The sequence below is a fragment of the Bos taurus genome, chromosome 23 (genome assembly GCF_002263795.3).
Source record: "Bos taurus isolate L1 Dominette 01449 registration number 42190680 breed Hereford chromosome 23, ARS-UCD2.0, whole genome shotgun sequence".
NCBI lineage: Eukaryota > Metazoa > Chordata > Mammalia > Artiodactyla > Bovidae > Bos > Bos taurus.
Window position 1 is genome coordinate 8637128 of NC_037350.1, and position 15475 is coordinate 8652602.

A 15475-nucleotide genomic window follows, 5' to 3' on the forward strand; every position below is an offset into this window, starting at 1 on the left:
CTCCAGTAGGAGAGGCTGGTGGTGCTTGGTGTTATCACCCCCACACCGGGCCTGACACGCAGCACGTGTCCACACAGTGCCCGCTGCCAGTCCACACTAACCGGTACATCTGTGCTGGGGATGGGGTAGTGCCTAACAGAGGCATGGCAGGGGCCCTGGGAACCGGAAGGCCACTGCAAGGAGATTCTGGTCACATGACCGGGTCACAGAGCAGGCTACACAGGGCTTCAGGGCGCGATAAAGTCACTGACACACATGAAAATAGGGTTTTTGTTTCTCTTTTTTTGGTGTGTGTTAATTTAATCATACAAATATTCATTTATACAGTAAGGAAAAACCTCCTCATCTTCATCTCCTCCCAGGCACCACGAGGCCCCACCAGGAACACCCACCCAGCTTGCTTGCTACACGCCAGTGTCCAGGAGGAAGCAGCAGCTAAGCTGCTCCAGCATTCACCCAAGGAAACAGCAAAAAGGCAGGGCGGGGTGGGGCAGGGAACTGGCTTGCACTTCTGGGGCCTGGCAACCCCACCACCCTCTCCTGCCGGGGCTCACACTCGATTTGGGGAGGTGTTTATTCTTAAGCCCTCTCCCCTCCTTGGCCATCCTGGGGCCACACCAGCTGTTCTGGTGAGGTTCTTTTCTGGCTACAAGTGCCTTTGATGGACTAAAGTTTACGGCCAGTCCTTGATGGGGGAGAGAAAGCTTGTTTCTTGTAGAAAAATGCCCCAAATTCAACTGTCCCCGTGGCAAAAAGAAAAAAAGCATGCACACGTGCACACACACCCACACACACCTCACTCCATGCACACAGAGAGGTTCCTCGCAAGCCTGAGCCCCTCTGCCTCCCCCGTGGACTCAGGTCCTGAAGGATGGCGCATGCCTCCCCTCCTGCCTGCTAGACACAGGTGGTCCTGCCCAGAGGCAGCCTGCCATTTGGTAAAGAGTCCAAGAGGAACTGAGGGGGTAGCCTCTGCCGTCCCACCAGGATGGAAGAGGGACTCCAGGACTTGCTTGGAACTCAAGTCAGAGAGAGGAGACAGATGATGGTTCAAGGGCCTCCAGGTCCTGGGGCAACCTCAGACTCCTCCCACCCCTACTCCACAGCTTGTGCATGCTCTGGTCTCGGCAAGGAGCCCACCTCTCTGAGGACACATACAGAAATGGTTTTGTTCTTGGGAGGGAAGCCCACATGCTTGGGACAATTACCTTGCCAGGTGAGATTGCCTAGAAGCAAAAGGAGGAGCAGGAGCCCCCTGGCAGGGCCAGACCCACTGACGGTGACCTGGAAGCCAATGCTGAGTAACCAATGGCAGGCAGCTCCCCGTGGGGCAAGGGGAAGGGGCGGCTGGTGTGGGGCAGATCAGGAGGCTGGGAACCAGGGGATGTGAAGCCTCCTGCCATCCCATGCGGGCAGCTGAAGATGTGATGCCAGCAAGCCAGGAGGGGCTGAGCGGGGGTGTGCTCCAGTGGGGGCAGTGTCTGGGAGGCTGGTACCAACAGTGGTGGCAGTCTGGGCCTGGCAGGGCCTTCAAACAAAAAGCCATCGTGAGCCCCTGGCTCAGGCCTGTGGTAGCCTGGGAACCCGGCAGGGACTCCCCTCTCCTCTGCTGGCAATGGGGTGCTCTTGGTGTGCATAGAGAGTGGGTGCCCCAGGGTGAGCCCTGGTCCACCCCAGCTGCACCGCCCTCTCAGCGCCTGGCTCCACCCTCCCTTGGGGTTCCTCCAGTGGACCAGAGTTTACTCCCCCTTTATTCTGGGGTGGGGGGGAGGTGGGGAGGCATTGGGGGAATTTCATACAAGCTTTTCTCTCACAGTCAAGCTTTTAAAAAAACAACAGTCTCAGAAGAGAATGAGGAGGCACAAACAACACACACGTTCGAAACTCAGACACCCAGACAGACAGATAGGCAGGCAGACCCTCACCCACACCCAGGCTATATGACCCCTTGCCTCATCGACCTGGCCTCCCTGCCGGTTCACACCCCCGGGGAGGGGGACGGTGTGGCAACAGGCAGGCGACCCAGCAGCCGCACCCTAGATTTGTATCCCGGCTATCAAACCAACCAAGACTCAGGGAAGGAGGGGCTGAGAAGAGAAGAGGGCCTTTGCATATTCTTGTATCTTTGGCAGACAGCTGTTCTGGCCTGGTTCCAGCTCCCCATGGAGGCGTCCACATCCCAGCCTGCTCAGAACCCACAGGGTGCCCGTGGGGCCACCCGTTCCTGTGAGCAGCCGGCCTGTCCGCCCGGGCTCCGCGGGGCTGCCCCGAGCCCGCCTCCTCCCAGTCACTAAGCATCCTGCTTGGGGCAGGGTCCTTTCATTCCCGGCAAAACGTGGTCTCCAAGATCACGCGGTCAGTAAGCGTGGCCCTTCCCTGTGGCGAATCCCCAACCTGGGGCTACGTTTTCATACCTGAATAACACAGCCTCCACTAACAGGCTGAGAAGACACCGCACGGGACGACGGCAGGGAGACACGGGGGAGGGAGCTGTGTGACAACAGAGAAGCATGGGCACCTTCACACCCGCCTGCTGCACACTCGCTGGTGAGCAGCACCGACCCCTGCGCGCGGGCACAGGGCGCACATGCACGCATGCATGCACGCAGCACAGAGGCACTGCTCCCAGAGTGAATGGGGAGCCGCTGTGTGCCGAGCATCCGAGAGAGCTGTGCGGTGAGCGTGCCGGCGCCGGGAAGGGAAGTGATCTGAGCTGTTACACGCGTGTGCAGGCGGACACCTCTCGGCCTCAGAAGCTCCGTCACCTGCGCTCTGTCCTCCAGGCTTCCACTGCTGGCCGCACAGGGAAGTCTGGTCTTCGGAGAGGTTCTGGTGGTAACAAGCCACAGGGTTGACGCATACAAATGTCAAAGGTGTACATCAACAGAAGATTAAAGAGAAAAGAGGAGGAAAAGCGTGGTAATTCACTGGCTGGTGCCATTAAAAAAACGGGGTCAGAGACTCGAGGAGTCAGGAGGCAGGTGTCGTCCTGCAGCGCCGACCCGCACGGTCCTGAGCAGGCCGCGCCAGCTTTTGACCTGAATCGCTTCCAGAGCAAGCAGCTATTCTATAAACAGCATGTTATCCCTTATCTAAAAAAAAAAAAAAATAGTAAAAAAAAAAAAAAAAGTGGGGAAAGAGGGGAAGAAAATTAACATGTGCTCAAAACTACAACCTGTCTGTAGGCAAAATAATTTTTGTTTAAAAAGATGGCTTTTTTCCCCCATTTAAACATTTTTTTCTTTTCCTTCCCGAGCAACCTAGTGACTTGTTAGACTGACACCTAACAAACGAAGCCCAAAGTGGCTGCATGGATCTCTTCTTGGTAGCCTCAACACCACTCCTGCGACTCGGCATTCACACATGCACACTGAGTTTACTCAAAACTAGTCTTTTCTGCGTCTTCCTCTTCTTCCAGGACGGGGGTCAGAGCCAGGGGTCCGTGCGATGTGGTCTGCAATCCAGAGGAACCCCCTGCCCTTCCCCCCCCAGAGTCAAGCCTTCTTTTGTTAGTTTTTCTTCTTGCTGACACCCGTTTAAGACTGGCCGAAGGGGTAAGGCCCGTGGAGCCCCTGGAAGAGAGTGAACACAGTCAGTGGTGGCAGACAGCAGGGACAACGAGGCAACCAACCCGAGCAAAAGAACCCACGGTTCCCAGTGAGCCAGAAGGAAGCCCCGAGGCACAAACATGGCTTCAGGGCTGACTTTGCCATGCAAATCCTCGGGAGGCCACAGATCGGCAGTGTGAGGTGCTGAGTCTCATCCCTCAAAGACATCATCCAAGAGAGCTGAGGCTGGTGGGCAGACTCCTCATCTCTCAATTTCTACATCAACTGGTACCAACTTCCCTCCACCCAGGTCACAAAGTCTTCCCTCCTTCCTGACAACACCTTACATCTCTGCTAAAGATCCTTGGACACCGCCTTCTGCACCTTGACCTCAGATGCAGGCCGCTGTGGGCTGACGACACACACACATATCAGCAGCACACACATTGGAGCAGAGGCAGCAGCCGTCCAGCAGGCACCCAGGATGGGCATGGAGGCAGGGGCTTGGCATACACTGTCTTCACCTCTCACCCCAAAGGCCAGGCTGAGTGTTGTTATGCCCATCTGACCGCAGACAGGAGGAGATTTGTTCAAAGTCATGTAGGTAGTAAAGGGCAGAGCCAAGAGTCAAGCCCAGGTCTGATCTTTGTTCTCTTCACATTGTCTCTCCCTGGCCATGTGATGATAAGGTTTGTTCCAAATTTCCAAAGGCGTTTTCCCTGCTGCTTGGCTGGTGGAGAAAGCACCAGAGTTTCCCTTTTTCCTTATGTTAAGAATGAGACACAAAGAGGTGCCAACCCCAAAAGCAGCTGCATGAATTCGCTGGAGGACGTCCTGTGCCTCCCTGTTCCAAAGCTCCCTGAAGCGTGGGCCTTGAAGAGACCGGGTCAATGCCAAGACCTGGGTGGGCAAAGGTAACTGGGAACTAGCCTCAAGAAAGGTCCGACATCCCAAGCTGACTCAGAAGCAGCAGGGCCCTTGGACCATTAGCTTGTTAAAGACATGGATGGTTAGAATCTGATTTTCTTTAAAAAATGACACTTTCCTTTGGGAAAAAAATGTAAAAAAGTGCACGGTTGCAGGGTTGCCAATGATTAGCACAAATCCCTTTGTTTGCTGCCATCTCTCTAGCACACCTGTCCCTGAGCAGTGCTTATCGGCACCCAGTAAGTACTACTGAATTAACAGCTGAAAGAAGACAGGTATTTCTCAGACGACTACCTGCAGCATCAGACCCTTTTAAGTCACAAGAATATTGGCCTTTCCAAACCAAGTTTTTCTTGTTGTTGTTTTTGGTCACATGGTGTGGCATGTGGGATCTTAGTTCCCCAACCAGGGATTGAACCTGTGCTCCCTGCATTGAAAGGTGGAGCCTTAACCACCTGACTACTGGGGAAGTCCCCTATACCAAGTTTTTAAACAGCCACCCAGGCTTGGGGACACACGCATCCGAGTCATGCACCCATCTGGTCACAGCCTCCTAGGTCCCAGAGAGGGTGGGCTCCCTGGGGGTGGTTAGCTCGAGATGCACAGCTCGCACTCGTTCCCAAGGCGGTAGACTGCGGGTTCCACAGAAACAGGAGGAGATCTGAGTTCTGCTCCTGGCTTTGCACTTAGCTCTCCAAGTGGCCCTGAGTAAAGTCCCTTCCCCTCAAAGGATCTCAGACTGCTCCTTTAAACTTACAGGTTTAAGGTTCTAGGAGCTGACTCAAAGTACCTAACTCAGGAGGCTGAAAAACAGTATTCTAAAGGGAAAAAAAAGCCCTTTGATCACACTTATTTAGACCAGAGGTCAAAGCTGCCAAGAATAGGGAACATGAGATTCAAGTTTTCAGTTTTTTTCCCCGCCAGTGGAAAACACTGAAATTGCCTTTTGCCTTTTTATTTCCTCCCCCATAAAAAGCCTCGAGAGATCAGATACAGGTCTCGAGCTGCTTGGTGGTATTGCCGGAGAGGTAGAAATGGGGGACAGACAGGCCAACAGCGATACAGCGTCAGCGGTGTGCTGGGTGCCGCTGGGGCAGGTGAGAATGTTCTCCTAAATTCTGACACAGACAAACCGGGGTGAGTACGCCCTCCAAGCTCACAGAAGTGAGGCAGCAACCTGACTGGGAGCACAGAGCTGGCGAGCGGAGCGGTGCTGGTTCAAATGCCAGGTCTGCAAGTCCCCGATTCACTGTGCTGCCAGCAGGCGAGTGGAGGCTGTCACACCACCTCGGTGGTCACACACCCAGCCACTTGCTCAAGTGTGGCCTGCATGAGCAGAGGGCTCTCAGACCCCATGGTGTGGGACCTGGCTAGAGGGTCACACGCCCCAGAGGCGGAAATTAAAGAAGCTTAAAACACGCTGCTCTCAGTACTTCCTGACAACGTTTACTGATGAACTACAATCCAAGGAGAGCGACAAAGGCTTAGATCCCTGTAAGATTCAGAACCAACACAATGCTTCGTGCAGGAAAACACGCACAGAGAAAAGAAACCCTGAAAAACAAACACGCTTTTGTCTTTTATGAATTTTTTTCCCCCTTTACCCTAAATTAGACTACTTTCCAGACGGAAGCTTCACACACTTCATGTGGGCCTTTATAAAGCCAGCACTAGCCTTGTGACTTGTCTGGAATGTTTGGAGAAGGGAGTTGATGACTTTGCCAAGGAGTGGTCGTGCGTTCCTAATTACAGATAAAGTGAATGGATCCCAAGCAATTGGCAGAGAGAGGAGTACAGATACAGGCATTTTCAGATTTCCACCTGAAGACTCTGGTCCTTAGAATATGCAGTGTGGTATTTAACTAGCTGAGATTAAGAATTATCGGCGACCCCCTATTTACTGACTGAGGTGCTGTGTGCCTTTTGGAAAGAAAAATGCCATCTAATTTCCTTTCATCCAGATAATGGCATATTGGAGTTGTTGACGTTTAACTGGTGCAGAAACGTGGCTTGAAGAACAAGCTCTATCTTCCTTCCCCTCAGATTAACTACGATCACTTCAAGGAAGAGAGAGGGAGCTGAGTCTATTTCAAAACTACCTGATCATCTAGACTCCCCACATGCAGGATTATAGGCATTACAAGTGGATCACAGAACACAGCAACGCAATACCAGTCACACAGGAGAAGCCTGGTGGAGAGTCCAGGAACAGCTTGTCCAGGGTGTCTGATGGCAGGAGGCCAAGCATGAAGTGCCTTTCCTAAGAGTGGGATAGACGTATATTCGAAACGAGAGGCCCATCCACATTTCAGCTTCCACCGGAGTTCCAAGACCCCGTGGAACAGGTTCTGGTGGCTAATGTCTCCAACACCAGTCTAAAAGTAGGGTTTGGCAATACAGGTAAGTGTTCACTCTCTCCTGAGACGTAGCGGCTCTTCAACTGTTACCCCTGGGAAAATCAAATGCCAAATATTTTCCTTAGCCTGGCATCCCTGACATCTCTTCTACAGCCACTGTGCCACGAATAAGGAAAACAGATAAAGGGATGGATGCATCAGATGGTGCCACAGAGCCGAGTTAAACTCCAACAAGCAGAGAAGGAGGTCATCACAGCATGATTACAAAGCTCACTGAGTCTGATGCAGAAGGTCACCCTCCTCTCTATGAGGATTCATCTCTCACCACATCACTAGCAGCAAGGCTGGATTTAGGCATACTGATAGAGGGTGTGAATGACAAAACCCAGAGAAGAACTCCTCTATCTGACTCTCCAGGTCTAAAAAAACCCAGGACCAACTTGTGCAGAAATGGCTTTTCAAGAGCGACATTTCTTGGGAGAGGCCCCACATCTGCTAAGGGACCAGAAAGCATTCCTGACGAAGGAGTGGCAGCCTCTAGGTCCACAGGGTTGAGGTGCTGCCTGTTTGCCTCAGTCTTCCCTAAGCTTTTTGATGGACACTGTCATGGCTGTGAGCACTGGGACCTCAATTCTACTGACAACGGGGCGCGTGAGTCCCCTTAAACCACTCGAGGCCCACACGGAGGGGCCTCTCTGTTCAAGGGCGTCTGGGAAGAGACTCTGGCCTCAGGCCAGCTGGAGGACTCCTGTAGTTGGGCCAGGTCCCTGACTGGGCTTCTGAAAGGTAATAACCATTGTGAGCCATAATTTGGCTAACCTCCTAAAATATTTTTAAAAGAGAACACTAGTAGAGATAAACAGACAAGCTCAGTTTCATTCATCACAATCTTCTGAAAGGACAATTTAAGATCTAGTACTTGTGGGCCTGGGCTCAAAGCAAAACTAAAAATAAAACTATCTCTATGATTTGTTTTTCACAATGGTTGATAAAGCCCACGGTGATCTGGTTTTCACTGATTTTATGTGAATGGGCACCTACAATATCTTTAAATTCTTCCTAAAATTACACAGAAATCAAAATAACTTTTCCAAAAAGGAGTACAAAAACCCCCAGGAAACTAGTTTTGTTTCAGCTGGAATGCTTATTGATGTTTACCCATAGGACGATCATGCTATTAGAAGAGAAAGTCACCCTTTCAAGATGGTAGAACCTGTTTCTGCCACTTATTTGTGCCTGGCATAGAGTTAAGACCCAAGTTTCAGTAAAATGAATGAATGAACTATGGAATGCTCTGCATTGCTGAGCCATCTGTTTAACCTTCCGGGGGAGAAAAAAAGATTAAAATTCCTAAAGAAACAAGGATGTCTTATGAGGGCTTTTGGGGTTACTCTTCCTATATGAAAGCTGGTTTAGATAAAGCATCACAACACAAAAACTTTCACATACCTGTCTTTATTTTATTTGTGATTTGATTTAAATAAATAAAAAGGTTCATGCCGGTTAATAAAATAGGCAAGAGTGTTTGCTGCACGGCTGTGAAATAGCATGCTCTTGCCGTGTGTACTGATGGCAGCATCAGATACCACCACCGGGCCCTCCTCTCTCCCTCTGGGCCAGTCCCAGCCAACGCTTGGCCCACCTAGCACTTCTTTTGTATTGCTTATGTGCCCTGAATGCAAACACAGAAGAATACACGGTTTAGTGCTAAGTTCTGTTCTGATCCTGCACTGCAGATCTGCTTCGAGGCCCTGTCAGGGGCTGGCTTGGCTGGTGAGGACCAGAGACTGATCAACCCCTGATGGAACCTGTTCGTCTCTCGTTAATTACAAGTCAAGTCTGTACTGCAGCAACAGGTTGCGCAGTGAGGACTCCTCTCCCAGGAGCACACAAAGCAAGGCCCTTCCCTCGAGAGGTGCTGACCACTCAAGGCGGCTCGCTGGTGGGACAGCAGGGCCAGACCAGCACGACGGGAACTTCTGTGGACGCTTTAACCTTGGTGTTCAAGCCGCTTTCATGCGACAGTCCTCAAAATTTCAAAGATGTGTTTGATGCAATGGCTGAAGACAAGTGTGAGAATCAGCCAAAGAAAAGAAAACAAATGTACTTTTATGCATGAAAACTGTTCATGGGACAGGCTCAGTTCACAGCCTCTGTGTCAAAGTTATGCTGAAAAGCTTAACTCAGTTTTAAGCATGGTGAACTGGTGTTTTAAAAGCCCTATAAAGCAATTTTTATACTTACCTCAATAAGACAGTTTTTCTGTTGCTCTTAACTAACTTCTACAATCCTGCTGTGGACCTTCTCCATCCCCCTCTATCCACCCACCCATTCCTTCCATCATGCATCCCTCATTCTTCCTCTGTCACTTGTCCTCCCATCCTCCCGAGCTCCCCAGGACCAAGCTTTCAGAGCCTTCACCTACCTTCTGACAGATCAAGAAAATCACCATAAAGAATAAAACTCAAACATCACTGCGAATGAAACTGTATTACTGAAAATCCTACAAGGGGATGAAGGATATTGGCTATGTTCGACTTCGCCTTTCATTAAAGACTTCAGAAAAGGCTATTTACTATTTGAAATTCTAACCCCCAAGATCTCATGCAATATCAAGTGTGCTAGAATCCAGGTGACATGCTGGCAGACAGAGAGCTCTCTCATGGCCATCTCCTAGGGTACAGGAGATTCCTAGAAAGGAAGAAAGAAGTGATAAGAGTCTCACTGGGGAGGACAGCTAAAAGGAGGGAAAGCTCACCCCAGTTCCCTGCCACGTGGCCATGGGTACCGTCCCGTGGGCGCCCTGAGGCACGGGGTGAGGCTGTGGGCCCCACCTCCTCTCGCAGTCTCCCATCCAAGCCCCAGGACTCCCCCGCCTCTCTCACCATGGATTCACAGCATCACCTCCCCTACCCTGGACAACCACTGGCTGACTGAGGGAGAATAAACTGTCTCTCCTTCAGCCATACTTGGCTTCATCTTGCCACTTCCCTGCTCAAAAGCATTGCAGGCTCTCTTGTTTCCTTTCACATTAAACGTGAACTCTCCTTTGCTTGGCTTTCAAAGGTTTCCTCCAAAATTCACCCCACCCTCTTTAAGCACACCTCACTCAGCACAGTCAGGCTGGCTGGTGTCCCAGAACACTGCCTGTGAATGCCTCTGGGCCTTCCTGCATGTGGTTCCTTTTTCCTCCAAATCAGTTTGAATCTATCATTTTACTTTCTTTCTTCTTTTTTTTTTTTTTTGGGGGGGGGGAAGTCGTGCTGCACGGCATGTGGGATCTCAGTTCCCTGACCAAGGATGGAACTCAGGCCCTGCAATGCAAGTACAGAGTCCTGCCCACTGGACCACCATGGAGTTTCAGTATGAATCTATCATTCATCAAGATAGCAGTTCCTGGCTACTCCCAAACTGCATTGCCTTCTCCTTCCTTCAAATTCAAGGGCACTCAAAACTCAATATACTCCATCTTTACTGGTCTCATTCTTTCCTATGAGCTAGTCACATCTATGTAATCAGACAGTAAATTCTTAGGAAGGATTAACACAGGCTGAGCACCCGAGGACATGTCCCTTACTGACTAAATACCAAAGCTCCCTGTTAGTTCTGACTTGCCCTCAGGTGGTGAAACTACAGCAAAAAGTCCAAGACCTTGGACATTCAAGCTTCTGCAGGTGAATGTCCACAGTTTTGACAAGGGTCTCCCTGAGCAAAGCTCTAAGGACGCCCGCACGGCCCCCTGATGTGCAGCTGCCACGGGTTTCACGCTGTGCACCCGGCCCTGCTGGAGTCGGAGCAGACTTGGCCGAGAGCGCCTGCGCGGCGCACATCCTCACATTTCTGAATTAAACTCATCTGTTTAAACCTACACATTGAGAAAGTCCCACTCTGAGAATTTTCATCAGAAATTAAAATGCTAAATTCAGAGTATAGGGAAAAGAATACATCCTTATAGGGAAAAGAATACATCCTTACAACTGAAGTAAAAATACGGGAACACTAGCTCTGTTTCAGTTACAAGACTGCCCAGTGTCAGTGCCGCCTAAAACAATGCTCAGAGCCCCAAAGCACAGAAGATGGAGCTGAACGTTCAGCTTTGAAGCTGTTGAAGTACAAAAGGGAGAGTTCCTGGAGGTAACTTTTTATTCTCAAATGGTAATGTTACAAACAACAAAAGACATTTTCTAAGGCTCATGGTGTTTGCCTATTTTTAAAATGCACATATGACCCATGCCAATGCAAACACCAGCAAGGCTGGGAGGACTTTACAGATTCTTCTGGGCTCTCAGAAGGGAGTCATCTTAATATCATTAAACCAAGTTTCCTAGCAAACCTCTTCTGTCCAAGATGTGCTAATCGGCCAGCAAACTGGGTCAGCTTCCTCAGTTGCCGGGCACTGCTTTCTCCTTGGCCACGAATTCTTTCCTGCTCCTGAAGATGAACAAGAAGGTCTTTACCACCTGACGTAAGTGTAGAGACTACCTTCAGAGAACAGCAAACAAACTTTCCTTCCTGCCAGCAGGCCTCAGCATAATGCAATCCAGAACATAAGACTCAAACTGGGTTCCCTGAGTTCCAGCCCACTGCCCACCCCCAATCTGGGCAAGTCATCTGAGCAAGTGAATGTGAGCAAGTGAATGTGAGCAAGTGAATGTGAGCAAGTCAGTGACAACTTCCTTCCTGTGTTACACTTGGGGCCAAGGAGGTGCTATTGGCTTCCAATGGGTAAAGGCCAGGGATGCTACTGAACATCTTACAGCGTATAAGATCTGCACCCCTCTGCAACAAAAGAAGACTCGTCTGACCTAAAATGCCAATAGTCTTATTCAGCCGGCTGAGAGAACCCTGCTCAACACAGACTCATCATTTTGTGGACGGCAGCCAGGCTCACAGTGTTAGATATCATCCATATGGAATGACTCCCAAATATGTTATCTCCACCAAACCCTTTCTCCTAAACCATGTTACCAATTTGGATACACAACAGCCTCCCTGATGCCTCCATTTGGATGTTTATAGAAATCTCCAATGTATTCCAAATAGAGTTCCTGATCTCTGCCCCCCTCTCCCACAGCCTTTCCTCTCTCCATGGAGAGCAATTCTACCCTTCCAGCTGCTCAGGCCAAAACCTTGTTGTCATCGTTTATTCCCCCTTACACCACCCTTCGGACTCATTAGCAAATCCTGTTTGTTCTAGCTAATAAAGCAGACCCAGACACAGATCACTGCTCCAACCTATCTGGCTACCACTCTGGCACAAAGTGCCCATTCTCTTTATCCACATGACTGCACTAACTCCCCCACTGGTCTCCTGCTTCTATCCTTGTCCTTTACTCTCCACAGGAGTGTCAGAGCATATCTTTCACTACATGAAGTCAGATCACATCACCCCTCTGCTCAAAATCCTTTAATGGTTCCAACCTCTGCTCCTCAGGGCAAAAGCCCAAGCTTCACAAAGATCCATAAATCCTTCCATGATCTGGTTTCCATCCTGCATCTTCCTCTCCTTCTATTTTCTCTTACCCACTTTGGTCTTGAACAAAACACGTAAACTTCCACTTCAGGGCTCATACTAACTGTAAAATATTCATTGTCCAGATAGCCTTTGCAGAAACAAAATCTGGCTTTAAAGGGACTAAGACAGCCCTAAGCATGTTCTAGCTTTAAAATATTATGTTCAAAAGGAGATTTTAGATTCATTACAGGAAAATGAAAAAAAAAACTCCAGACTGTATCTTCTGGCCACAGTCACGGAACACAGACAAGGTGCTGCTGTCACAAATGTGAGTTAAAGGAAATCTCAACATCACCAAACATCTATACCCAAGTGACCACGAGGTTCCAGGGACTCGTTTCCCTATATGGAGGCTGAAGAGAGGGGCTAATTTCTGTAGCCGCCAGAGACAGCAGCTTGTGGAGAAAGAGGGGTTTAGCAGTAGAGAAGTCACATAATATCTGGTCAATAATTGGCTTGATTCTCATTTGAAATGTAGCAGTGTACCACAGAAAGCATGCTATTCCCAGCCGACAGCTGTAAGCTCAGCCAATAAAAACATGTACTTGAATACTATTTGTAACTAGGAAGCAAGGCAATAGATGGTCAAGAAAGCAGACTCAGGAGTCAAAAAGAACTGGTTTTGTTCATATCCTGCTTTTACCACTTTCGGGCTGCATGAGCTTGGGCAGGCCATGGAACCTGTGGGCCTTCAGTCTCAGCAGCTGTAAACAGTGATACTAACAGAGCCTGTATCATGGCCCTGTTGTGTGGACTAAAAGAAACGATGTCAGACTGCTGCCTCTGCCTCTGGGGGCTGGGAGGCAGGGAGGTGACTGGTGTTTTTATATAAACTTTGTGGAACTACTTAGCTCCTTATACTATGTACATTGATAATTTTAACAAAAATTAAATTTAAGAAGTCTTCTGCACAGTGCCTGGCACAGAGTAAGTGCTCAATGAGTTTATATAACTGACTACCACACTCCCACTGGCCCCCAGAGGGGAGGGGGCAGGTGCATGCTTCTGTTAGCTGTCCCTCGACAGGAGAGCACAGCTGGACAGAGCACCAAGTGACACAAGTTTTCCTTCCAGCTTCTTTGCGCCATCTTTAAACCTCTCAGGGAAAGGGGCTGCCCCCAAGCACGAGGCAGCGGGAAGGACGTGCTGCCCTCCACCGCTGGCAGCCCAGCTAAGGACACCAACCGCCAGCCTGTGGGTCAAATTCAGTGCCCTCAGAACCGAGCAAATGTTGGGCCCAATTCCATTAAGTCATTTCTTATTATTATGTTACACTGACTGGACTGGCTACTTCAAGGTAGATAATAAGATCCACAAGCCATTACACCCTCAGGCCCATAAAGCAGATTTGCTTTTCTAAACTTCTCCCTCTAACCTCCTGTTGTTCAGTGGCTAAGTTGTGTCTGACTCTTTATGACCCCATGGACTGCAACACACCAGGCCTCCCTGTCCTTCACTATCTCCTGGAGTTTTCTCAGATTAATGTCCACTGAGTCAGTGATGCTACCTAACACCTCATCCTCTGCCTACGTTTCTAAACCCTCACCTAAGCAGAGAGAAACGAGCTCTTCCCTGCTGTAGGTTAGAAGAAAGGTGATTTCTGATATAATAAAAGCAGACTAACTTTTTCAGCTCCAGATCCAAGATATACTGAAGGGTGATTGTCAGAAAGAGAGAAAGAGGAGCAGGTGGAAATTGTGGGCAGGCAGGGCAGATGGCACTCGGCACTGGCTGACGCTTGAAGAGCATGAGGAGCCTCCCCCAAAGATAATAACACGTTTCTCCTTTCAAACCAGCACTTGGCGGAAGTAATAACAGTGGTTCAGGCTGTAATCAGTTTAAAGGAGGAGTATATGACAAACAGCAGCTCCAAACATTAAAAAAAGAAGAACAAATACAAAATAAGAGGTATAGTCCAAGTAACAAAATGAATAAATGAATTTGAGATTCTTTTCAGCTCCTCCGATGTAAATCATTACTCAATTGCTAGAGAAAGGAAGCAAGCATTTGGGCTGTCCTGAAGAGCAGGCCCTTGGTCTTGGCCAGTCATACTCATACTTCCAGCTACCCTGAATAAGACCATTTGGTTTGTATCTTGCTCCTCTCTGTAAGGCCTTCTTAAAAAACATTGAGAAATTTAAAAAATTACTGGCAAGTAAGAAAAAGAAGTATCTAATTTCAACAGGACTTACTTTCTCGTTCCACACCTCTGTAGACTGTTTTCTGCTACTATCTAATGCTGCCCAAATAGAAGCTACCCCGACCTCCAGAGGTGAGTCACCGTTAGAACGCATGGCAAGACGAGCCTTGAGTCAACAGTGTGACTGTTTGTCCTCACAGGCTCCTGAGCGAATCAAATAAAAGGGTTCATTAAAACAGCACCTAACCTTCACCAATACTTGGTCTGACTGTTCTCCTGGGACAGGTCAGCCACAACTGAGCTGATAATGAGGCCAGCCAGTTTTTAACAAAAGCAGTCAGATTTATGAATCCCTGGAGCAGGTCAGCATATACTTACTCACCTTTCTGACTCCCTCTGACAGTTCTCACACAAGGAGGGCCCAGGCCCTCTGGATGTTGAGGGATGAAGCTAGGACAGACAGAGCTCCCTGACTCCCTGCCCACAGCACAGAGCACTGGGTCCAGAGAGCTTGGCATTACTCAAGGGAGGCAGGGGAAGGGCTCCCAGGGCGTCCAGCTCCTGGCACTGACAGATGTGCCATTATATTATCTACCCAGCCCTCACAGAAGGTGCATGGAGCAATCTTTTCATCTCATCCTACCAACCTTAGCAAGTTAAACTGTAACTATGGAAGCAGCAGGAAACTGGACGGGTCTCCTACAACTGTGGTCATGGGCTTCCCAGAGCATCATGCTCTCTCCAGCCTTCAGGGCAGGCAGGGAATTTCTTTAGAGTAAATCAAATCTACTGCCAACTCAGTGATCCCTGATACCAGGGCACCAGGTGCTCCACCTCAGTCAGTTCAGTTCAGTCGCTCAGTCGTGTCCAACTCTGCATCCCCATGAATCGCAGCACACCAGGCCTCCCTGTCCATCACCAACTTCCGGAGTTCACTCAGACTCACGTCCATCGAGTCAATGATGCCATCCAGCCATCTCATCCTCTG

The 15475-nt window shown here is 49.5% G+C and overlaps 1 protein-coding gene across 5 annotated transcripts in view; it reads right to left on the reverse strand.

The window, feature by feature from the left end:
* Positions 1 to 262: 262 nt before the first annotated feature.
* The window catches only part of ILRUN (inflammation and lipid regulator with UBA-like and NBR1-like domains), a 106005-nt gene continuing 90792 nt past the window's right edge, over positions 263 to 15475 (reverse strand). For 3 of the 5 annotated variants that reach the window (XM_005223263.5, XM_005223264.5, XM_005223261.5), the window contains one exon: positions 263 to 3572. In XM_005223263.5, coding sequence (XP_005223320.1) covers positions 3537 to 3572 — 36 coding nt within the window. In that variant the 3' untranslated portion in view covers positions 263 to 3536. Of the gene's footprint in view, positions 3573 to 9303; positions 9524 to 15475 lie in introns of those variants that run through there. The other 2 variants (XM_005223262.5, NM_001076471.1) reach the window with 2 other exon arrangements.